Genomic DNA, 22,014 nt, shown 5'->3' on the forward strand with positions numbered 1-22,014 from the left:
AAAACTGTACTATACCCAATAAATAGTGCAACGATAAGACACAGCCAGAAATGGGAACAGCACATATCTTCACTCAAGTGAACCAAGCGTGTCTTTCGGGGATTCATATTTGTTTTTTGATTGTTTCCTGCTGTATTTGGAGGATTCTTAGCTATTTTTTGGCCCATTTCCAAATCAACATGTTTGTATGGATCTAATAGACGTATTAGAAATGATTTTTTTGTTTTGTGAAAAGGGTATAGTTGATGGCCTCATCAACCTAGATACGTTGTCATCCTCAAGTAATACGAGGCAACTGACATTACTTTCTATTTTAATGTTTCTTACCTGGGTACGGAGGTGCTATCCCATTTGAAGGAGGTCGACTCTCTGACTTTTCATCATTGAGCGTTTTGGAAGAGTCTTCCGAATTTGAAATAGGAGTGTATTCATTCTTCATCTTTACAATGGCAATTCAAAAAACAGAAAAGTATCAATAGTGACAAGTTGAACGAAAACAAATAAATTCACCAAAGAAAGTTTGCAGAAGCTGGTTCCACTTTGCAAGAAGCAGCCAAAAAAGAATGTGTGCTTAATTGAATCAAAAAGTTTTCAAAAGGAACTGACAGTTAAAACCAAAGATGCCTGCTTGAAAACTCTGGGTAGCGTTTTTTCTGCATGTCTCTCATAAAGCAGTAATATTACATCAGTATATGTCAGCGCCCTCGTTACCATTAAATACGTAACAATTATATTCGCATATGAAAGTATTATCCAGGATTTATATACTTAAAGACTTCGTAGTGTAATAAGTAAACAAAGCACGCAACTTGCGATGAAAAGTCGAAAAAACTCGAATAAAAAGTAAAACATAAATACAAAAGGAATAATAAGAGATCCACATTCGACCTTTTCTTTCTGGAACTTTTCAATTGATGGTTCAACAGTCCATTTCCTTTACAGATTCATGCAGCATTCATGATACTTTTTACACATGAGTATAAAAATAGAATACAATCGAATTGTTGAATGTTTCCAGTCTTTCATCGAAAGCTTGCAGAAGCACATTCATTGCAATTAACTATGGTTTTACGATTATTGAGAACATTATTAAGGTAGCTTCTGTTTTAGTAAATCAGACTTCGTATTGTTCTTTCTTCCTTACTTCACTTGCTATCTCATTCATATCATTTACATTAAATCATGTTTTAGGTAACGACACTACGAGCTTATAATAATTGACAGTCGGCGTATCATTAGCGTCTTCTAGTCATTTCTATTTTTATTCTGTTTGGGATGAAAGTAACCATCCACCGAAACAGGTTTTATCTTAGATGCGAGAGTATGTAATTGTTGAGGAATCCTAATATAGTCATCTTTGGCAACATGATCCTCATGTTTTAGAGACTTAAATAACCATCCATAGTCTTCATTTTGATTCTGGTTAGCATTTAAAACCTCTTTCCTAGCTTTGTTTAAGTCCTGTTTAAATTTATTGATAATTTCCTGAAATTTCATGCGAATGGTCAATTCATTTTGTTTGAACATTTCTTCTAGTTGCTTCTTCTCGAGCTCGATTTTCTTAAGGTGATCAGCATCACAGAAGCTTTTCTGACCAGCTTTTGCTTTGAATAATTCTTCCCGAAGGTCCTTCTCCAGAAGTTCATAACTATTGATCTTTTCTTTTAATACTTCTTTCTGCATTACCTGTTTATTCAGCCTTTCAACCTGAACCTTTAAATGATTAATCAGCTCATTTTTTTCTGAAAGTACTAGCTTGAGTGAGCTATTCCCTTTTGTATTTTCTGAAGGAGAAGGTAAAGCCTTAAGTACAACGTCCCAAAAATAATAAGGGTCAGTATCAAGAAAAACTGTATCATCATTTTCAGAGATATAAGATTGAAACTCCTGTAAGCTTCCCTTAATTTTTTGGAAACTCTTCTTCCAATCATCTACTATTCGCAAATAAGTGATTTGAGTGTGCGGCTTCTGACTTCGAGACTTAAAAAACAATTCTCCTGCCAATAATGAATGATCCATTGATATTACCTTCTCATTTGGGAAAAACACCTTCCCAATCTTACTTTTTTGGCGTAAAAATAAATGTATGTCTTCCGTTATAGCTCCTATCTCAGTCATTTCACTTGGTACACGGATCACATCATGATTCTGAGACTGATCGGTGTTTGTGATAACCAAATTTATAAGAAACACGGAATTTAAAAGCTCTTTGCAGAGGCGGTACTCATTGTATGGGTCAAACTCACCTGCAATGACCCGTTCTTTTACCCAGTTTTCAATTTTGCTCCAACTGTTTTGAAGATTTTCTAATTTAGACTCGCCCGGATACTTAACATAAACATCAAGTAAACAGAAAACGTTAACGATTGTATTTTTTAGTAGTGCATCGGAAGATAAAGCTTCAACTCCATTTTTACAAGTAAATCCAACTAACCATTTGCTCCATTGGGCGATTGAAATAGTATAGTACCATGGCTCAATAAAATCCAGAAGAAGTTGTCGACTATCACTTTTTGCACAGTCAATTTTATTGTAGATGCTTTCATTTAAAGACAAAGAAACATTCTGGATATAAAAAAGCATAAACGACACTTTTAAAGCGTTGCTAGATTCTTCGTCTAAATACATTTTCTCTAAAGTTTTGAATTTGAGCTCGTAACATTCTTGTGTCGCCTGTATTAGATTATGAAGACTCCTCAGTGTAAGTTCCGTAGTTGTACCTATCTCTGACACCTTTGAATCACAGCTAATATGTAAGAAAATCTTGTATACAAACGTGCTTTGACTTACCTTTGATGTTTTGCTTGCTCTTTTTGCAGTGTCTCTGTTTGCGTAGTTTCCACGTTAAAAGAAAAGGCATTCTCAAGAAATGTAAGGAGATCGCCTTTTTGCTGGTTCTCTTTTTCCAAAGAAACTATCTTGTCAAATTGATCTCGTTCAATCTCATCAGAAAGCTCTTTTAATAGTTGAAGATCTTCAATTTGAGTTTTCAACTCAAGGTTTTCCTTTCTTATTTCTTCAATGTAGCATATGTAATCTTCATCTCCGTGGTTTTTCCCTGCGCGTTCATAAGTCGCTAGAACATTCGCAGACTTTTCTGTAGTCAAATTTTTTATAACAAGCTCATTCGCATTAAAATTCTCACATTCCTTACATGGTGTCCCAATTCCATGACCTTGAGCATTACAACTTTTAAGTTGCTGCTTTAGTCTTTCGATTTCCTCCTGCATAGAAAGCATCTTTTTTTGAAGCTTTGGGCGTATATTTCTCCATGCCGAGTTGGTTTCTTTCTCCCTATTAAGTTCTTCTAGTTTCATACACCTTTCGTTTAATTGTTCATTAGCCTTGTTGTAGGAAGCTTTGTAATAATTCAAGCTGTTATCAGCTTCATTTAATTCTTTGCGCAAAGTTTCTATTTCAAGTTTTAGCTGAAACTTTGTGTTGCTTTCGATTATTGTATTTTTTTCTGACAATAAATGGGGAGCTGATGTGTGAGAATTAGTAAAATCAATGGATGCTCTTTTATCATTTTCAAAAATTTCGTTTATCGGAGTATTTTCTAACGAATCGCTCCCAATTGAAATCAGCGTTGTTTCGGAATCTTCTATTAGTTCAAGGAAAGGTGTAGAAACGTTTGAGTCTTCAGTTTTCGTGGGAGTGGACACACTCAAGCTTGGCCAGACAGATTTGTTTTTTTCATCCTTTCCTTGTGACCTAACTTTTTTAAGCTGGTTTTCCTTTGCCTTATAGGAAGGTTTTGTTGGAGTCTGCTTTTCCAATGGCTTTGCTTTCTTTGCATCAGATATTCCTCGACATTTGGCCGTTTGTTTTCTAACACTACTTGAACATGCTCTTATAAATATGCCCTTTCCTTCTTCACACGTAAAATAACGTTTCCCTTGAACTGATCCATCATGTCGTCCAATTTTGTCAATCATTTCCACGCCGAGCCAGATTCCAGACGCGAAATTGGTACTTCCAGTAAAGCGAACAATTCCTGGCTCACCGTGTACTAAAACTAAATCCCCTACACTTACATAACTCATATTTGAGGAACTAAAACATATTGGGAGTAAACTGAGGCAGACATGAAACACTAACGATCGTTCGCGTCTACGCGTTAATGTCAGCGTCGTCGCGAAAGTAAACCAAAAATTAAAATGAAATTAAAAATAAAAAACTATTATATTTGAGCTTTGAACAAGCTTATTTTACAATTGCTTACTCTAACATCTTTATTTATTTCTCGATCATACTATTAGGTATTAATCATTGTCTACGTCAAATCAAAGAGTAAGGTATTAAACGAATTCAAAAAAAGAAACAAACCAGTTACTACAAAACGTTGCAGTCTTTCTTTTTTTTTGGCAAAGAGGGACATTAACGATTGCGTTACGAAGAATTAACGATTGCGTTACGAAGAAGGGGAAGGCTCATTTTCTTCGTCGGAGAAAAGATTATCAAGTCCTCCTTCATTTTTATTATTTAATTCATTTTCGCTTTTGTAATTGCCGTTAGCGGGTTCATTCACAGGAGAAGATGGAAATAGATTCTCACCTTGACCTTCCGTAGAATCCGCAGGTTGCTGCTCATTGTCAGACTCGTCAAAGGCGTAATCTTCTGATATTACACGTTTGTTTTTACGACGTTTTTTAGATAATTTGTTTCTGGCATCTGATAGAGGAATTTCATCATCATCAGTATCATCTTCATTGACAACATCGGCGTCTTTATCAGCTTTAGAGCTGGATTTACGTTTCCTTCTTTCGCCTTTTCTCTTTCTTCCAGAAGATTTATCTTCGGGATCGGAGGCAACACTAAGCTCTTCCTCGATTTGTTTCTCTTGATCCTTTCTCCACTGTAATACCTCCTCTTGCATGCGTTTCCGTTCTTCATCAAGCTCACGTTCGCGTTCCTCTCGGGCTTTGCGCAAAGCGTCTTCTTCAGCTATTCTTCTGGCTTTTTCTTTTTCACGATTGAGCTTAGCTTCATCGAGCTTGGCAGTAACAGTAGCTTGATACTCAGATTGTTGTTGTAGTGCACGCTCCAGTCTCTTTCTGGTGGTGTTCGTAGCCATCTTTACACGCTGTTCGATATCTGTGGGTGGATAAGGAGGGTGTTTGCATGTCACCAATGAACTGAACGTCTTCACAGAGTCGTCCAATTCCTGAATAGCAAATTGTAAATCTTCCACGGTTCGTGCGTTTTCAGGCTGAGTGTATATCAGTTCAGAGAGTTGAAATTGAACGAATGCTACGTTGAATTGCAGGCTCGTATTTTCTTGGTTCTTTTCTAAAGCCATTCTTGAGTACTTCAATGACTCTTTTAAGAAATCAGTCCGTTTTTCTTCACGACCTCGTTGCAACCAAACTCGGCCAAGGCAATTTAAAATTCCGTATACATCATCTTCACCTGCTATGGAAATAACAGTTTCAAAAATCTCCGTTGCCCGGCTAAACTGCTTCAATTCGGCTAAGCAATTACCGATATTAATTAAAGTAGTAACATCTTTTATAGATTCACGAATTTTTCCTAGGATGAGCAAAGCTTTAGAAAATTGCCTACTTTGAGCAAATGTAACGGCAATTCCTTGAGCAGCATGAGCGTTTTTGGGGTCAAATTTGATAGCTTGATCATAAGACTGGACGGCTTTGATGTAAAGCTTTTGATGCTTACTACGGTCTTTATCGTTCTGGACACGAATTTCTCGAGCTTGACGCATATAGGCATTACCAAGCTGAACAAGAGAATATATATCATCGTGCCAATGTCGCAGAGTTTGTGAACAATGGCGAACCTCGGGATCCTCCGCAGGGCGACGCTTTTGTTTACTCAGATACCAGCCAAAGAACGCTCGTACTTCCAAATTGTCTGCATCGGTTGTCATTAGCTGTCGAATGGACTTAAAAGTTTCCTCCTGAGGATTAGCTAATTGCAACAAGCAAAGGCGCACACGAGCATCTGCAAAAGACGGCTGGAGATCTAAAAGCTTAGTATATATTTCAATGGATACTTCATTATTGCCAAGTTCTTCTTCGCAACGGGCAAGGTTGAAATCAAGCACAAGTAAAATTTCAGGACCGATATCGAGATTTTCCTTTCTAGCCGCTGAGAAATAATCTTTGGCTTCCTGGAAGTTTCCAAGATGGTAGTTTAAAACTCCGATATTGTTAAGTAGTTCAGGATGAACAGTAATTTGAGCATTTTTTAAGAAGCCGTGGGCGCGTTGCAAAAAGCTCAAACTTTTCCTTGTATCCTCTTTTTCCCATAGTCTAGCTTGAGTAGTATACAAATCAGAATCAACAACTCTAGGTATCTTTGATGATCCGATTAAGTTAAATGCACGATCTAAAAGCATCCGAGGTTTCGTAAAATCGGATTTTGACTCTGAGGCATAGAGACATCCCAAAATGATAAGTGCCTCTGCACATTTGGGATGTTGTTCAGAAATACGTTCAAAAGTCAATTTGGCACTGGTCAAATCATTTTGAAGAATTTGAATCTGGCCTATTCCTAAGAAGGATAAGAGATGACGATCCTCGACGGAACGGGCTCTTTGGTAACATGTCATCGCTTTTTCATAATTTTGCATTTGATGATAAGCTCTACCCATCCAAAAATAACCATCTGCCACAAGAGAAGGAGAGAAAGAATTTTGTACGACGGTGTTTGCAAGTTTAATGCAACCATCGAGACTACGTTTTGAATAAACATAATTAGCTAGAATGCAAGAAGCGACAGGGTCGCTTGGCATAGCTTTAAAGGCAGCTTGGGTATATTTTAAAGCTTCGCCATAATATTGTAAGAAACGATCAGAGTTGACGTTCTCAAAAGCAAGATCGTAGTAGTATAGGCCCAAGTAAGTATTTACAAAATGGTTTTGTTGATCTAGGTCTTTTGCTCGAGTCCAAGCACCGAAGGCATCCTCCTTCATATTCAAATTCCAAAAACAAAGACCAATGCCAATCCGGGGATCGGGTTGAATTTGTGGACTGCTGACAAGAGCACGTTGGTAGAGCTTCAGGGCTCCTCGAAAATTTCCTCGGGAATATAAAATACGAGCTTTTCCAATTAATGCAAAGGCATTGCCTTCGGACCTTTGCAATACAAAATCAAAACAGCGAAGAGAATTTTCTAGGGAATCTTTATCAAGGGGGTTCAACAGAATTCGATAAATTCCATGAAGCAAAACATTTGCCTCTAATTTGGGGTTCAAACGATTGGCAGCTTCCAGATATGTCCGCACATTCTGCAAATGTTGGTCACGAGCAACATTATCCTTCTTCCAATTCGCATGTCTCACCAAATGCATATAAACAGAGCAGATATTCGCGTTTAATAGACATTGACTGTCAGCATCCTTCAAAACGTTCAACGCAGAAGTTAGAATGAACAATGCTTGGTTGGAAAGACTACGTATATGGTATTCACGAGCAAATTTTGTCCACAAGTCCTTTCCAGCTTGTTCATTTGTTAATATTTCTACTAGTTCAGAGGCATCTTCTGGCAAACTTGCACAGTCAATTTCTACAGTCTGATCTTCTTGACCTAATAAAGGCACTTCAATAATTCGAGAGGCATGTGCATCTATAGTAAACCCCTCCATTGCATTTGAAGCTCTTTTAAAACGTTTGATCCTTTTCAAAGAAGCTAACGCAACGTTGAATGGAATTTCTTCTTCCAGCAAAGGTTGTCCTTGCACAGTCGTCTCTTCGAAACAGCAAATTGCGTACTTTCCATATTTCTTTAATGTAGATACCGATGTGTACTGCGCTATAAAGAACCATCGTGCTATGAAGTAAGTATAGACCTATTACGGGCAAACGTCGAAGATTCATGGATTTATAAATCATAAATTATATTTATGAAAAGGAACATAAATTTTTAATAAATTTCCAAAGAAGCTTTCTATATGTCCCAAGCTTTATTTCATACTTTCAAATTTTCTTCATGTCCAACTACTACCTTCGCGCTCCTTATGTTAATAAACACAATAATAAAATTGTAAAGTTCTGTATTTTTCTTATTCTGTTCCTTATTTTATATGGGGCAAAAATAAAAATAAAAATAAGAATAAATAGAAATGTTTCATGTTACCAATGTTGATGAATGAAATGGCTTGAAACACGAAAGTCCTGCTCAATATTATCTGTTGAGTTGTGCCATGAAAATTTGCAAAGATACTTACAGAAATGAAATTACAAACAAAAACCCCCATTTGTGAATTGTCATTATAATTTCTTTTTATTATTTTATTCCTTATTCTTTTCATTTTGTATTTCTCAAGCTCGATGAATGATTACAGAACACTAGGATGAAATTAATGTCTTGCGTAAGATTTACGAAGGCACCAAAGTAAGGTAGGGAAACCGGGCGAGTTTTTCTCATAATGAAGCATCGACGTTTGCGTATATATAATATATATAGAGCCCTTGGCCTACGTACGTAGAAAATCCCCAAGCCATATAATTTTTTCCTGGTTTATAAAGTTTCGAAAATTGATTTATCATCCATAAAAGGCCTGTAATTAGGACTTTTGTTTCTTTTATACTTACCAGTTTTGTTTTGCTTTATTTTTTAGGACACCAATCTATCTGTTAGGACTAATTATCAATAACAAAACCAAATCTTTAATTGGTTATCACGTTTTCAGCTTGATATATCAATTTGTTTAACTTAGTATCTTGGTTCTGTATTCCGTGTGATTCCACAATCTCGTCTTCATAATGCAAATCACTCGTGAAACCAAATATATACTTGGAAGCGTTTTGTCGTTAGGCATCAGCTTTTCTGCATTGTTAGCTCACGTTTTTTCGAGCCCATCTCTTCCATGGGTTTACAATCACAATGCTACCCCGTTTTTCGCAAATAAACTCATGCTGAGTGTCTACATTATTATTGAATACTTGTCCTTTCTCAGCATGAACATTCCTCTGTTGCTGCTTGGAGACCAGGTAAACGATTTTACCTTTTCTATTATTCACTCGTCAATTTGGTATAACCTCCTTCTCGTCTTGACGATAATATTGTTTGTGCGCGAAAAATTATATTGGACGGCCTTGTTGTCGCTGTTTTTGTTTTCCACGGCTTTCACCATGTACAGTCAATCTCTTCGCTTAAGAAACGGCGTCATTGAAATGTTTACTATGAAATTTCCTTCAAAACTTGTCTTTGGAAAATCACTTTGGTTTGTCGTCTATGCTTTCTCAGCCGCAGTCCACTGTCGAAGCATCGGGTGCCGTGTATTCTCTAACGTTTTCATTTGGTTTGTTGCCATTTTGTATTTAGCACCCATTTTGGGCTTCCATGATTGGGCTCTCTCTCTCATCAGCGCTTACTTGTTTGGTGCCATAGGTGTCGGCCAGCTTTTTATTCATTTGTTTGCCCTCCAACACATTTTTGCTTTCATCATTTCTGGTTTAATGGTTCTCTTTGCTGGTCTTTTGTTCCTTCTTCCTTACAGACAAAGACGTGCTTCTTTGACTGGCGAAAGCGCTCCACTTTTGCAAGATAATGCTGGTAGCGCCCCTGTTGGTGGTGCTGTTTGATGTTTTTATGCCCCAAAAATGGGTACTCTAACCCAAATTTTGTTAAGTGTTTAACGCTTTGCCGTCTATAAATGTTACGATTTCATCGACATAATAGTAATAACCTAAGTTTGAAGAAACTGAATCACACGTCCTGTGATAAGTAGTGTAGGGTAAATGAACATTGAAAGTGAAAAATATCGTTCAAGAACATGAAAACGAAAATGCTAAGACTTTGATCTAGCACTGTTGGTTTCCATCCACATTTTCACAAACCTCCTTTGAGATGAAAGATGAAAGAAAACACGAGTCAAATAATAGAAACTGTAAGCTCTATCATCGTCCATTCATACGCAGTACAGCTGGATTTGTAAGGCTGGAATTTAGGATTAAAATTCTTCAGGCTTAAGGGCTAAGATAATTATACGAAAGAAAAATAAAAGTCACCTTAAACGATAACGATGAATAAAGATGCTAGAAAATAAATCAATCTCCAGCGTTTTTAGCAGTCAATCCAAAGCTTCCTAATACCAACAAAACCTGTTTTCTGTTTTCAGTACCCAATGGCTTTCGTATTCAATACTAATAACCTACTAGAAATTTCTTTATACTGTGAAGCGGTAAACGTAGATAAACATTATCTTTCAACTTCAACAATCTTTAAAACCATCGATTATAAGGTCAGCAGAGTCCCAATTTTGGATGGCTCTTTATGTTTTGGGATACAATTGACTATGTTTTCTCCATAGAAAGCACAAAGTGCAATCTTCATTTACATAAGGAATCTTACTCGTAGCAAAAATCACCTCCATCAAGAATATCTTAATATGGTTTGTTTCCACGTTTCAAATTTGATTCTTCACCAAATTTTTACTGAAACCCGTCGTTCCTCTTGGGGTGCGTAAAGACAGCGGATCCAATCTTTTGTTAAAGGCAGAATCTAATCATGCTTAAACAAAACAAAACAAGAGAAATTTATTGTTTCCTTCATCGTCCGTGATAGCAAACAAACCAACTTCCTTCTTAGGTAATTTTCCCCAGCCATGCAATCCCAAGAACGCTAAGTCCATTGTGTACACCAACTTCTCAATAGAAATATCATTGTTTACTGCCTTTGTTCCAATCCGTGCAACCATAGCCCCATCCTCAGATATAATAGGAAAAGAGCATATGTTTATGGTAGTACTGAGCACTTGTAGCTTCATAGTAGTCAATTAATAACCTAATAGTTGACTTCGGATGAAATGAAAAATAAAATTATCTATCCATCCAACAAACCCGAGGTCATTAACTGTTGCATAAAAGTCTGATAGGTCATCACTGTACGATGTGACATTCATGTTCGGTGTGTTACAACAATTTCAAATCCTTTTCAATAGCCAACTCACGTTTTGCCATTAGTTCCTGGATTTTTGAAGGGATAATTGAGTAGCTGTTTTTAACAATTGTTGTCGATCTCACTCAGAAAGGAAGTGGGAAACTATCATAAACATGCAAGCTCAATTGATTGTGTGACTCGTATGTTCCAAAAGCAATTAAAGACGTAAAATCATAGGGTAGCAGACTTTTTCTTTAGCAACAAACAGCTCCGCAATAGGCCCATTATGCTCATAATGGATGGGTTCCCCATGATTATGAACGTTTGATGAAACTACACTAAATGATGGATCATGTTTATCGTTGATGATGGAGAAGCGATTTGTCTGTTAATCGTTGAGGAGATCTAAAACTTGTCCAGGCCCTGAATATTCTTTGTGCTACTGTAAAATAAGTAACCACCAGCTAAAGAGCTATTGTCAAAAAGAAATAATTAGACTTTTAAAAAAGATCCAACGTTCTTTGACAATTGCTCACCATTCGAGAACGTCTTGGGGCCTCGAGCATTACCTGTGTATTAAACAATGATATTGCAACGTTTGCGACTATAGATGCCACTTAGGAGAAAAATCCAACTAAAAAAACAAATAGAACGATCCAATCAAAAAGGGCTAGGGAAAGAAAAACCGATTCCACATTCGATTAAAAAAGTTTGTATTCCTAGCGTCTCACATTCATTTCAGTTCAGTTACCATATCTGTGATGTAAAAAGCAAGAAATGTTTAGAGTAGAGACAAAACGTTTTAGCAAGCTGTATTGAAATTTGAGTTGGGTCAATTAATAGTCCAAGGTCAGAAATTTCGCGTTCAATGCAAGTTCCATGAATCGAATAGCTTATAACTTTTTGAGACGAATCTTATCATGTCGCGCTAACTTTTTGTATGAGTCAACTAAGAAGCTTTCATTTTTCTTTTTTTTTTTTTTTTTTTTTTTTTTTTTTTTTAGTAAAAGCAGCTCATTCGGACTCAATGTAAACGTCTCATTGATTCCATTTTCGTTAGTCAAAACTATTAAATAGATTAAGTATACAAGGCAACGTCCTCAATCTGCAAAGGTACATCCCCAAGCTATTGGAAGTACACAATCAATCACTCTGGAAAACAATGCTGCGGTCAGCTTTTAATTAATCTTAAAAATTTTTATAAAGTACTCGTACTTTCATCATAATGACTTGCTCTCTGTAGCATTGCATCTTCTTAGTTTGTTTCTCTACTTTCCCGGACAACATCACTAGACATTAGGCCGAACCTACAATTCACCAGATTAACTTCAATTCTCGAAATATTAAGCATATAGTTCTGCTTTTAAATTCTTCTATAATTTTTCATTTGCTGTTTTTCTGAGAGAAGTTTATAGCTTTTTTACAGAAATACCTTCGTGAATTGCAACGTTTCGACACACTTCCCATTGTTCTCTATTGAACGAGCATTTTATATATACATTATAGATGTTATCGGTAATTTCCTGTTATTTTTTACTTATACATGTATCTAATTCAGTTCAGGCAAAAGCAAAAACATACGAATCAAAATTTGAAGAACATAGATGCAATGGAGAGTGGCAAGCTATTCCTGAGGCAGCCCGAAAACTGAACAAGCACTATCCTTCTAAATCATGTAAGTTTGCACTCATTTATACTGCTAACGACTTCGCTTTAGATATTTGTGATTTAGCTAGAATTGAAGCTGCGCTTCGTTTAGCCTTACAAGATGAACAAGAAAAGCGAATGGCAAATATTGATTTATCTTCCGTTGAAAACTGCTCCATCTTTATACCGACCCTTTCTACTGAACGTACAGATCCTCTTTTGCAACAGTTGAATCATTTGGGTACACAACGAGCTTCTGAAGAAGAGAAACTTCAAGAGATCCCTATTCGATTATTATTGTATATTTCAAGACATAACTTCCAGGATGCCGTGGATCTTGACTGGTCCCCAGATGGATTAAACTTATCACCGGGCATTATTGGTATCAGCATATTACAAGCAACCATCCTTTCTTCGTTGGCTCACTTTTTCATATCTAATTATGAGGTTTCGTATCAGTACATTAGATCTGCTATTGGTATGATTCAGCGAGTCAGTGACAAGGATACCGTCCCTCTTGAATGGGCCAAATGGTGTGAACTTTGCTACGCCGTATACGCACAAACTTCATCTATATCTAGGTAAGCGAGTCTATTTATGTACAAATTTTAACCTTTCAGTGCCAGTCAACTGGATAGAGCTTCGATTTTGGGTCTATGTTCAGATTACTTTGCCTCTCACACAATAAGTGATCCCTTGACTCGTATCGTATATTTTAGGCAAATTTTGAAATTCTCTCACACATTATTCCATGAAAACAAGATCGACTCACCTATTTTTGAGAAAAGCCAAATTCAAAAGTTACATCTTCAAGACTTGACGTTTTCACTTGATTATGCTAAGTACTTACTCGAGTATACTTCGTTTCCAAGAGCAGGTGATCAGAACCTTTTAATTGCTGAGTATGTAGAATCAACGATGTCCATTTGGGTTAGTACGGGACAGCATTATACGCAAGCCGTGAACCTGATAAATATATTATATAGATTGACAGAGAAATCTTTTCACTGTCAGCAAATATTTCGATCATTGGTGATTTTGTTGACTCATATAGAAGAGCACGAAGAAGCTCATCAAGCATTCCAGTTATATAAGTTTTTGTGCACCAAAGCACAGGAACGTAACTCCCGACAAAAAGCAACTAACAAGAGCTCATTATCTGACTTGAAGCCAATTTTTATTGATCCCGTGGGACAGATCATTCATATTGCTTCCTTGATGATTTCCGTTTATTCCCAATACTTAAATTCTCCTCAAAAAGTTATCGAAACCTTAGACTTTATTATGAAGTTAAGTGCTGATAATGAATTCTTAGAAAACTCGCCCACGTTTACTTTAGTTCTTCATGCTAAAGGGGTGGCCAACTCATTCCTCTATTACAGTACAAATGATCCCAACACTAGAGAAGAAAAGCATGAAGAAAGTATCTTCTGTTTTAAAAAAATTCTTGAAATTGAACCAGATAATGAAACTGCTCTTTACCATTTAGCTATGCAGCTTGCAGAAAAGCGAGAAATTGTACCAGCTGTTGAGACTATCAGATATCTTTTGAAAATAGCACCTAACTATAGTATATCGGCTTGGCATCTTTTGATATTGCTATTGTCATGTTCTGAACAATACGATTCAGCTCTTAAAATTGCTGATAGCGTTCTAGAATCCTGGAACATCAAAAAAAACTCTATAGATGGAAGTTACACGTTAGCAAATCCATCCGAAATCACTTTCATGAATCGTTGTGCTTTGATCGAGTTAATGATTACAAAGGTGGCACTTTACGAAGCTTTTGCGGGAGTCAAAGTGGCCATTGATCTTCAAGAAGAGCTTTTTACTTTCTTTGTAACTTTGTTTGATCTGAATGAATATGGGAGTGCCACTCAAAAGCCACGTAACGCAATTTCCTCTAGTGACCGATTAGCGGCTGAAGAAACGGAATCAGAAAAAGGAAGCCTACTTACTTTTTCAAAGAGCATTTCCTCAAAGAAGCATGACTCAGACGCTGAACGGTTTGGCACGAACGATTATAGGGATGACTATAGAGATGTATTGCATGGACGCCGCTCTAACACTATTTCTGCTTTTAATCAAAAATTATGGCTTACTGCAGCCAATTTATTTGTTAAGTCTAAACAATATGATCAAGCTCGTGGTGCCCTTTTAGAAGCAAAAAAGCTTAATGCTGACTCTCCTGGATTACATCTCGTTTATGGGTACTCACTTTTAGCACAAAACAGAGAGAAAGAAGCTGTGGAGCAGATTGAATTAGCTTTGTATTTAGATCCACATGATCCTATCATAGCAACAACTCTAGCCAAGGTTTTATTAACTTCTAAGGATGATACACGCAATTCTCGTGACCGTGCGGACTCCTTACTTTCAGAAACCACATTACAATATGGATGGGATTTACCCGAAGCTTGGTTCTACTGTGCTGAATTGTATCAACATTTGGGTGACGAAAAGCAAGCAGCTTTTTGCTATGACTACTGTATACAACTATCTGATACGAATCCAATTAGAAGATGGAATAATGTCCAACCACGCTTCATGAACGTTAGCTCTCTTTAAAAAAAGGAAATATAAATTATTCATTCGTTTCAAAAGTGTCTTTTACTGCTTGTCCTAGTTAGTTATAAGAACTAACGTATTCACAAAGTTTTTAAGTAGGAAAAAAGGGTTCCGGTTGGATAGTATAAATAATAGTTTATAATTTAAAAATAGTGTATCCCTCTTGATCTTACTTCTGCTTTCATTTTTTATTGAACATAGATATTGGAAATTTCCTCAAAGATCTTTAAGTAAAGTTACAGTCAATTTTAAACCTGAATATTAAAAACTTATTGAAAAAAATGATAATTTAGAAAAATTAGCTAAATTCTTAAGTATATTTATAAACAGCATTATATGAAGTAAATCCTTCATTGATCAACAAAATTAGAAGATAAACATAAGGGCTACGGAAAATCTCTTAAGAATCTTCAGAGTTGTCAAGTACGTCTTTGGATGATCTAGTATAGTATTGATCCAGAATTTTCTTGGGAATACGTGTAAGCATTTCACGAGGGAAAATACGAAGAAGAGACCAAGCCAAGTCTAAAGTCTCAATAATGGAGCGGTTCTCATAGGCACCCTGCTTGACAAAGGTTTTCTCGAATTTACCCAAAAACTCAAGGGCCAAACGATCTTCTTGAGATAAAGCCTCTTCACCGACTACAGATTTCATGGAAGCAGCATCACGACCGACAGCATACATCGCATAAAGTTGGTTGGAAACGTCGCCATGATCATTGCGGGTCATTCCTTCACCAATAGCAGACTTCATCAATCTCGAGAGTGAAGGTAAAACATTAATAGGAGGATAAATACCATTATTCTGAAGTTGTCGGTCAACGAAAATTTGACCCTCTGTAATATAACCTGTCAAGTCTGGAATAGGGTGAGTAATATCTAAAAATTCGTGTTAGTTCCAGGTATGAAAAATAAATGTTTCTTTTATAAATAAAACAACATACCATCGTTAGGCATAGTTAAGATGGGAATTTGAGTTATAGAACCATTACGACCCTCAACACGGCCAGCACGCTCATAAATAGTTGACAAATCTGTATACATGTAACCAGGATAACCACGACGACCAGGGACTTCCTCACGAGCAGCAGAAACCTCTCGTAGTGCATCAGCGTAGGAAGTCATATCCGTAAGAATGGTAAGAACATGCTTTTCAGTTTGATAAGCCAAAAACTCTGAAGCTGTAAGAGCCAAACGGGGAGTAATGATTCGCTCAATGGTAGGATCGTTAGCCAAATTGAGGAAAAGTGTTACACGTTCAAGAGAACCGTTTTCTTCAAAATCACGCTGGAAGAAACGGGCTGTTTCCAAGTTAACACCCATGGCGGCGAAAACAATAGAGAAGTTGTCTTCATGACCATCATGGACGTCTTTTGTGGGTCTTTTGACCAAATCAGCTTGACGACAAATTTGGGCAGCAATTTCATTGTGAGGAAGACCAGCAGAAGAAAAAATGGGAATTTTTTGACCACGAGCTATACTGTTCATACCGTCAATAGAGGAAATACCAGTTTGAATCATTTCTTCTGGATAGATACGAGCATATGGATTGATAGGAGACCCATTGATGTCTAAATAGTCTTCGGCCAGCAAGCTGGGACCCTTATCGATGGGGACACCTGAACCGTTGAAAACACGTCCAAGCATGTCTTCAGAGACGGGGATTCGCATAGAATGTCCCGAAAAGTCTATGCTAGTCTTTCGGACATCGACACCAGATGTACCTTCGAAAACTTGAACGATGGCTTTCGAACCAGCGACTTCTAAAACTTGACCAGATCGAACAGATCCATCCTGCACCACAGAAGGTTAGATAAACAACAAATTTCATAATTACTTTCTCCAAATTTGTTAAATCCGTCTAAACAAATTGAAGTCTTCATTGAGCTCATACCGGTAAATTCAGGTTCACAATTTCATTATATTTTGGGCTGCGGATATTACTAAGATAAAGTTAGAGGCCTATGGACGCAAATAATTGCAGTTTCTCCTTTCAATTGACTTACTCAAGGATCACCAAAGGACCAGTGATTGCATTCACAGTGCTGTACGATAGCTTAGGCTTGACAGAATAGTCCCTAAAGAATTAGCATTGTATTAATTTACTTAATGCGTACTTGACAGCGGCAGCCGCATTCAGATCAAAGAGCGAAGTCATGATTTGGTTCTCTGGAAATTCACGCTCATCGGGCGTCAAGCTCGTATGGATCTTAGAAATAAGGAGGCGTTATGATAACCTTATCATTAATTAATGAAGTGTTGCCCGTCGCATTAAATTGCTTACAAACTCCAGTGATTTATGCAAAACATAAATAACGTTTCTTTGTGTGTTTAGTACATGTTTGTATGACTGAATCGGTTTCAAAAGGAATAAAGGTTTTTGAAGTTGTATTTCATTCTAATTCTTATAATTATTTTCCTTCTAAAATTTTGAAAATTCGTGCAAAAGAAGAACGAGTTTTCGATTCAAAGAACAGAGCATTTTGTCAACTTATACCGGTCTAGTTAAATGCACTAAGCTGGGAAAGCTAGAATCAAACGAAAGAAGCATTCCGCGCATGAACAGATCAAGTATAGTGTTTAGCTCTGTACTGTCATTTTTTTGGTCTTTTTTCGTTGTTTTTTTTTTTTAGGAGGTGGTTGCGACGAAGACCTAAGTAGCATATGGTGAAACGAATTTAGGAAATAAAAAATAAATAAGACATAAAAACGAAAACATTTTTCGTTTTTTTTTTTAATTTATTTATTGTCATTTAAACCTATTTTTGGCGCGGTGGAACAGTACTTACACCAACCTTACCCTCTGTCCTACGTGCACTTCACCTCTGTCAAATCCCACAAAACTCCACACTGTTCAAGGAATCCTAAAACGTTTGCGGCAATCCATTGAGATTTGCTTGAATTCCTTCCGGAAAGTTTGTAAATTACAAAAACCGTCGAAATATTCAGGGAAATGTGGAACCCAAAGAAAAAGTCAGAAGCTCTGGCAAAATTTAAATCATTTCCTTATCCTAAACCAGGCACCTCGAATTTGTTAGATTCTGGCTCTAAGATATACACAAAAAGATCATTTTTGCAGAAAGTAGTGTTTTTCGTTATTCTCGTGCTATGCTTCGGGTTTTTTTTTAAGCACCATTGGAGTTCGCAGTCTCACCGCGGTAAAGTGGTGATGATCGTTGCTGGTAATGACGGCGGTGGTGTTAAGGATGTAAAAAAGGCTGATGAATGGGTTTTGGAACATATTTCCAAGGGAAACAAAGAAGAATACGCGAAACGCCACGGATATGAGTTAATTTATAAGAGCGAAGGATTGAAACGTCGATATGCTCATGAATGGCGAGAATCTTGGGAAAAAGCAGACTATATACTTGAAGCCATGGAAAAGTACCCCAATGCTGAATGGTTCTGGTGGTTGGATTTAACTACCTACATAATGGAGCCTCAATATTCTATTGAGAAACATATTATTAATCGTCTTCCAAAGATTGCTATTCGTAACATCACTGATCCTATGGAATTTAATCCTCGTAGTTACAAGCAAATTCCTTTTGAGGATTATTCCGATGATATCAGCTTTATCATGGGCCAGGATTGCAATGGCTTCAGTCTTGGTTCTTTTATAATCCGTCGCAGTGAATGGTCGAAGCGACTTTTAGATTTCCTATGGGATCCTGTCGTTTATGGAAAAAAACATACTGATTGGCCGCATGACGAACAAAATGTGCTTGAATACTTCTACGAGCATAACGCTTGGTTACGTGGTGGAATGGCCTTTGTTCCTTTACGAACATTGAACGCTTATACTACAGGCGCTTGTGAAGCCGATAGTAGCAATCCCCGATTTTTCTATAATCAAAAGCAGAGGGACTTTTTGGTCAACTTGGCTGGTTGTAATTACGGAAGAAATTGCAAGGAGGAAATCCAGCAGTATCAATCCATCCAGGGAAGGCGATCTGGTTTCTCAAAACTATTCTCTCTCTTTTTTTAACCGATTTATGCATGTTTTCTTTAGTCGTTCTTTTAAAAATCTGTTCTCTGCATCCCTAATCGATTTTTATCTATCTAGCGCCATTTCCAATTTGCTAAACTAAGATCCTTTTGAAATATTTTATGTAGGGAAGTTATGGGTTCGGGAAATGTACCCATAGATATGTATATGAGCCATATATAATTCTGGAATTTATGTTGATTTATTAGTTGGAGAGTTTAAATTACTTGTTTTATTTCGTTGTGTTAAATATGATGATGGTCCGGGGTATTCCCTGATTTTAAAATGCGGAAAGGCTTGACTTGAAGCCTGATATTCTACTGTTGTTGACAGAAAATATATCGGCATGCTTATGTTCCTTTCCGTGGGTTTGTCCTGTTGTGCTGATTCAGTCTTCCTCATAGACTGAACTTATGCAGAATACTTCTAGTTCAATTGGTTTTATCATTCAGATCTGTAACTGTTAATTGCAACTTTAGACTATAGAAATTGTGAGAGAGCATCACCACATATTCGACTTTGGCGCTTGCGTGGTTTCATTCTATAGATTAATCCATCTTTGACTATAGTAATATTTCATACATTCGTTGTAGAGTTGTTTTGAAAGCATTTGGCATACTTAGCTTTGCTTCTTGCCGTTATATGAATAGGATAAAACAGTGTCTTTTATGTTGATTGTTTTCTTTTATTTCGTTTCATTTAATAAATTATTCGTTTTTTTTTTCTCACTAGTTTTGTAGTTGTAATAAATACCTCATTTAAGTAATATCTTCCATGAATATTTGGCACTCGTTGACTCTTGTTATAACCCAACGGCCAACTAAAACTTCACCACTCCCAAATGGCAACTGGATTTAAATTGCCTGATTTACCACCCGTAAAATCAGCATGGGGGCCTCATGAGACTGAGCAGTTTAGTGAAGACGTCCCTTATGCTCCTTTCAGCAAAGGTGACCGTTTAGGTAAAATTGCTGACTGGTCTGTTGAGCAACCCAAAGATGGTCGCGAACAAAGAGGCCGTCAAGGAGCTTTCGTTAATAGATTTCGTGACCAATATCAAACATATGGTCATGGTGCCGCTTCTGTCTTTGCTTATCAACACTCCGAGGATGAATCATCGTTCTCTGTGATTGATCGTGGCTCTGTTAACCGTGTCCGTACCTCTGCCCGTGGAACTATGTTGAAGGTACGTGGCCGTGGTCAAAACACTCAACGTGGAGGAGCTGGACGTGGTGGTCGTTTCGGTGGAGGTGGACGTGGTGGCACTGAAACTGTCATGAGTCGTGCTGCTGGCGGCGGTGGTGGTGCTAGAGGCCGTCGTTTTGGCTGGAAAGATTATGACAAGCATCAACGCATCCGTAATGCTAGTGTTGCTGTCGGCAATGAATGGGAGTTGCTTGAGGAAATTGAGTTTAGCCATTTGTCCAAGCTCAATTTGGCTGCTACTGCTCCTGAGACCGTCGACACTTACGGTTATGTTTATCCTTATGATAAGTCTTTCGACAAGGTGCACGTTAAATCTGAGAAGCCTTTGCAAGCCTTGGATCGCGTTCATTACAACACTACCACTACAGAAGATCCCGTTATTCAAAAGCTCGCTGTTTCAAGTGAAGCCAACATCTTTATCACTGATAGTGTCTTGTCCTTGTTGATGTGTTCTACTCGTTCCATTTACCCCTGGGATATTGTTATTACCCGCCAAAGCGGCAAGCTTTTCTTTGACAAGCGTGAAGGTGGTCCTTTCGATTATCTTACCGTAAATGAGAATGCCTACGATTCCCCTATGGACAATGATGACCGTGAAGGAGTTAACTCTCCTGGTGCCTTGTCTGTTGAAGCTACTTACATCAATCAAAACTTCTCCGTTCAAGCTGTTCGTGAAGCTGAAGAAGAAAAGCATGACTTGAATCATCCCAATCCTTTCTACAACTCCAAGGAAGAGAACGAGCCTTTGGCTGCACATGGCTATGTTTACCGTAAGGTTAATTTGTCCCTTGATTCAGATGAGAAGCCTGTAAACTTGATGGTTCGTGCAGAAGTTGATGGCTACATGAAGACACCTTCCAATGACGTCCAATATGTTTCCATTAAGGCCTTGAATGAATATGATCCCAAGTTTACCAATGTTGCTGGCTCTGTGGACTGGCGCTCTAAGCTTGAAAGCCAACGTGGTGCTGTCTTTGCTACTGAGATGAAGAATAACAGCTGCAAGCTTGCTCGCTGGACGACTGAAGCTCTTTTAGCTGGCGTTGATACTATGAAGATTGGTTTTGTTAGCCGTTCGAATATCCGCGATGCTCAACATCATGGTATCCTTGGCGTCGTTGCTTATAAGCCTGCTGATTTGGCCAACCAAATGAACATGAGCTTGAGTAATGGATGGGGTATTGTACGTACTATGGCTGATATCTGTTTTAAGATGCCAGATGGCAAATATTCTCTCGTCAAAGATCCCAACAGACCCATTGTGCGTTTGTACTCTGTTCCTCCTGAAACTTTTGAGGAGCCTACTGCACCTGCTTCTGAAATTTCATCTTCTTGAATTCGTTTTGTAAATTTATTAAAGGATAAAAGCGTTGGAAGAGAATAAAATTTTTTTAGGAATCTGAAAATTGATGAGTGATTGCTAGACATAAGAGACTTCCATTTAAAGAGTAACTCACGTTTAAAATAACTTAATTGCTGCGACCCAAGAAGAACTAAAATCACTACTTTAGTTGTTTTCATAAGCTTTATTTACATGTACAATAATTTAACTTGCTGTTTCACGGTAATCGGTAAAAGCATTTTGTGATATTGTTTTGAATAGTGGTAAATACTTTAGTACCACGCTTTATGTGTCGCTATTCATTGCCACCTGTATATATTAATATAATACTGAATCTTCACCCTAAGCTTACAAAGCATCAAAGCATCTTATATATATAAAGGCGACATAATTCCTAATAGAAGTTGTTACGTTAACG

At 37.4% G+C, this 22,014-nt stretch overlaps 9 protein-coding genes across 9 annotated transcripts; 5 read left to right on the top strand and 4 right to left on the bottom strand.

The window, feature by feature from the left end:
• Positions 1 to 1,245: 1,245 nt before the first annotated feature.
• Positions 1,246 to 4,046, bottom strand: SOMG_03738 (p150-Glued; the record flags this gene model as incomplete). The annotated part of the gene is made up of 2 exons (XM_056182527.1): positions 1,246 to 2,746; positions 2,791 to 4,046. 2 exons carry the CDS (start codon positions 4,044 to 4,046, stop codon positions 1,246 to 1,248), a joined length of 2,757 nt encoding a protein of 918 aa, XP_056038636.1.
• Positions 4,047 to 4,414: 368 nt separating this feature from the next.
• tpr1 (RNA polymerase II associated Paf1 complex subunit Tpr1) lies at positions 4,415 to 7,838 on the bottom strand (the record flags this gene model as incomplete). The annotated part of the gene is made up of 2 exons (XM_056182528.1): positions 4,415 to 7,732; positions 7,818 to 7,838. The coding sequence occupies 2 exons, from the start codon at positions 7,836 to 7,838 to the stop codon at positions 4,415 to 4,417; spliced, it is 3,339 nt and encodes a 1,112-aa protein (XP_056038645.1).
• An 888-nt stretch (positions 7,839 to 8,726) lies between these two features.
• On the top strand, positions 8,727 to 9,548 carry SOMG_03740 (DUF1774 family multi-spanning conserved fungal membrane protein; the record flags this gene model as incomplete). Its single annotated transcript, XM_056182529.1, has 1 exon — positions 8,727 to 9,548. One exon carries the CDS (start codon positions 8,727 to 8,729, stop codon positions 9,546 to 9,548), a length of 822 nt encoding a protein of 273 aa, XP_056037527.1.
• Positions 9,549 to 10,372: 824 nt separating this feature from the next.
• SOMG_03741 (uncharacterized protein) lies at positions 10,373 to 10,732 on the bottom strand (the record flags this gene model as incomplete). The annotated part of the gene is made up of 2 exons (XM_056182530.1): positions 10,373 to 10,467; positions 10,540 to 10,732. The coding sequence occupies 2 exons, from the start codon at positions 10,730 to 10,732 to the stop codon at positions 10,373 to 10,375; spliced, it is 288 nt and encodes a 95-aa protein (XP_056037526.1).
• Positions 10,733 to 11,724: 992 nt separating this feature from the next.
• Positions 11,725 to 12,027, top strand: SOMG_03742 (uncharacterized protein; the record flags this gene model as incomplete). The annotated part of the gene is made up of 3 exons (XM_056182531.1): positions 11,725 to 11,783; positions 11,850 to 11,874; positions 11,923 to 12,027. The coding sequence occupies 3 exons, from the start codon at positions 11,725 to 11,727 to the stop codon at positions 12,025 to 12,027; spliced, it is 189 nt and encodes a 62-aa protein (XP_056038381.1).
• Positions 12,028 to 12,351: 324 nt separating this feature from the next.
• Positions 12,352 to 15,060, top strand: ypp1 (phosphatidylinositol-4 kinase plasma membrane scaffold Erf3 partner Ypp1; the record flags this gene model as incomplete). The annotated part of the gene is made up of 4 exons (XM_056182532.1): positions 12,352 to 12,360; positions 12,409 to 12,520; positions 12,563 to 13,073; positions 13,113 to 15,060. 4 exons carry the CDS (start codon positions 12,352 to 12,354, stop codon positions 15,058 to 15,060), a joined length of 2,580 nt encoding a protein of 859 aa, XP_056038374.1.
• Positions 15,061 to 15,460: 400 nt separating this feature from the next.
• Positions 15,461 to 17,218, bottom strand: vma2 (V-type ATPase V1 subunit B; the record flags this gene model as incomplete). The annotated part of the gene is made up of 5 exons (XM_056182533.1): positions 15,461 to 15,939; positions 16,005 to 16,854; positions 16,955 to 17,003; positions 17,067 to 17,138; positions 17,178 to 17,218. 5 exons carry the CDS (start codon positions 17,216 to 17,218, stop codon positions 15,461 to 15,463), a joined length of 1,491 nt encoding a protein of 496 aa, XP_056038373.1.
• A 795-nt stretch (positions 17,219 to 18,013) lies between these two features.
• Positions 18,014 to 19,048, top strand: gmh5 (Gmh5 alpha-1,2-galactosyltransferase; the record flags this gene model as incomplete). The annotated part of the gene is made up of 1 exon (XM_056182534.1): positions 18,014 to 19,048. One exon carries the CDS (start codon positions 18,014 to 18,016, stop codon positions 19,046 to 19,048), a length of 1,035 nt encoding a protein of 344 aa, XP_056038369.1.
• Positions 19,049 to 19,889: 841 nt separating this feature from the next.
• moe1 (translation initiation factor eIF3d) lies at positions 19,890 to 21,590 on the top strand (the record flags this gene model as incomplete). Its single annotated transcript, XM_056182535.1, has 1 exon — positions 19,890 to 21,590. The coding sequence occupies one exon, from the start codon at positions 19,890 to 19,892 to the stop codon at positions 21,588 to 21,590; it is 1,701 nt and encodes a 566-aa protein (XP_056038364.1).
• Positions 21,591 to 22,014: the final 424 nt, after the last annotated feature.

Source organism: Schizosaccharomyces osmophilus, chromosome 2 (assembly GCF_027921745.1).
Source record: "Schizosaccharomyces osmophilus chromosome 2, complete sequence".
Lineage (NCBI taxonomy): Eukaryota > Fungi > Ascomycota > Schizosaccharomycetes > Schizosaccharomycetales > Schizosaccharomycetaceae > Schizosaccharomyces > Schizosaccharomyces osmophilus.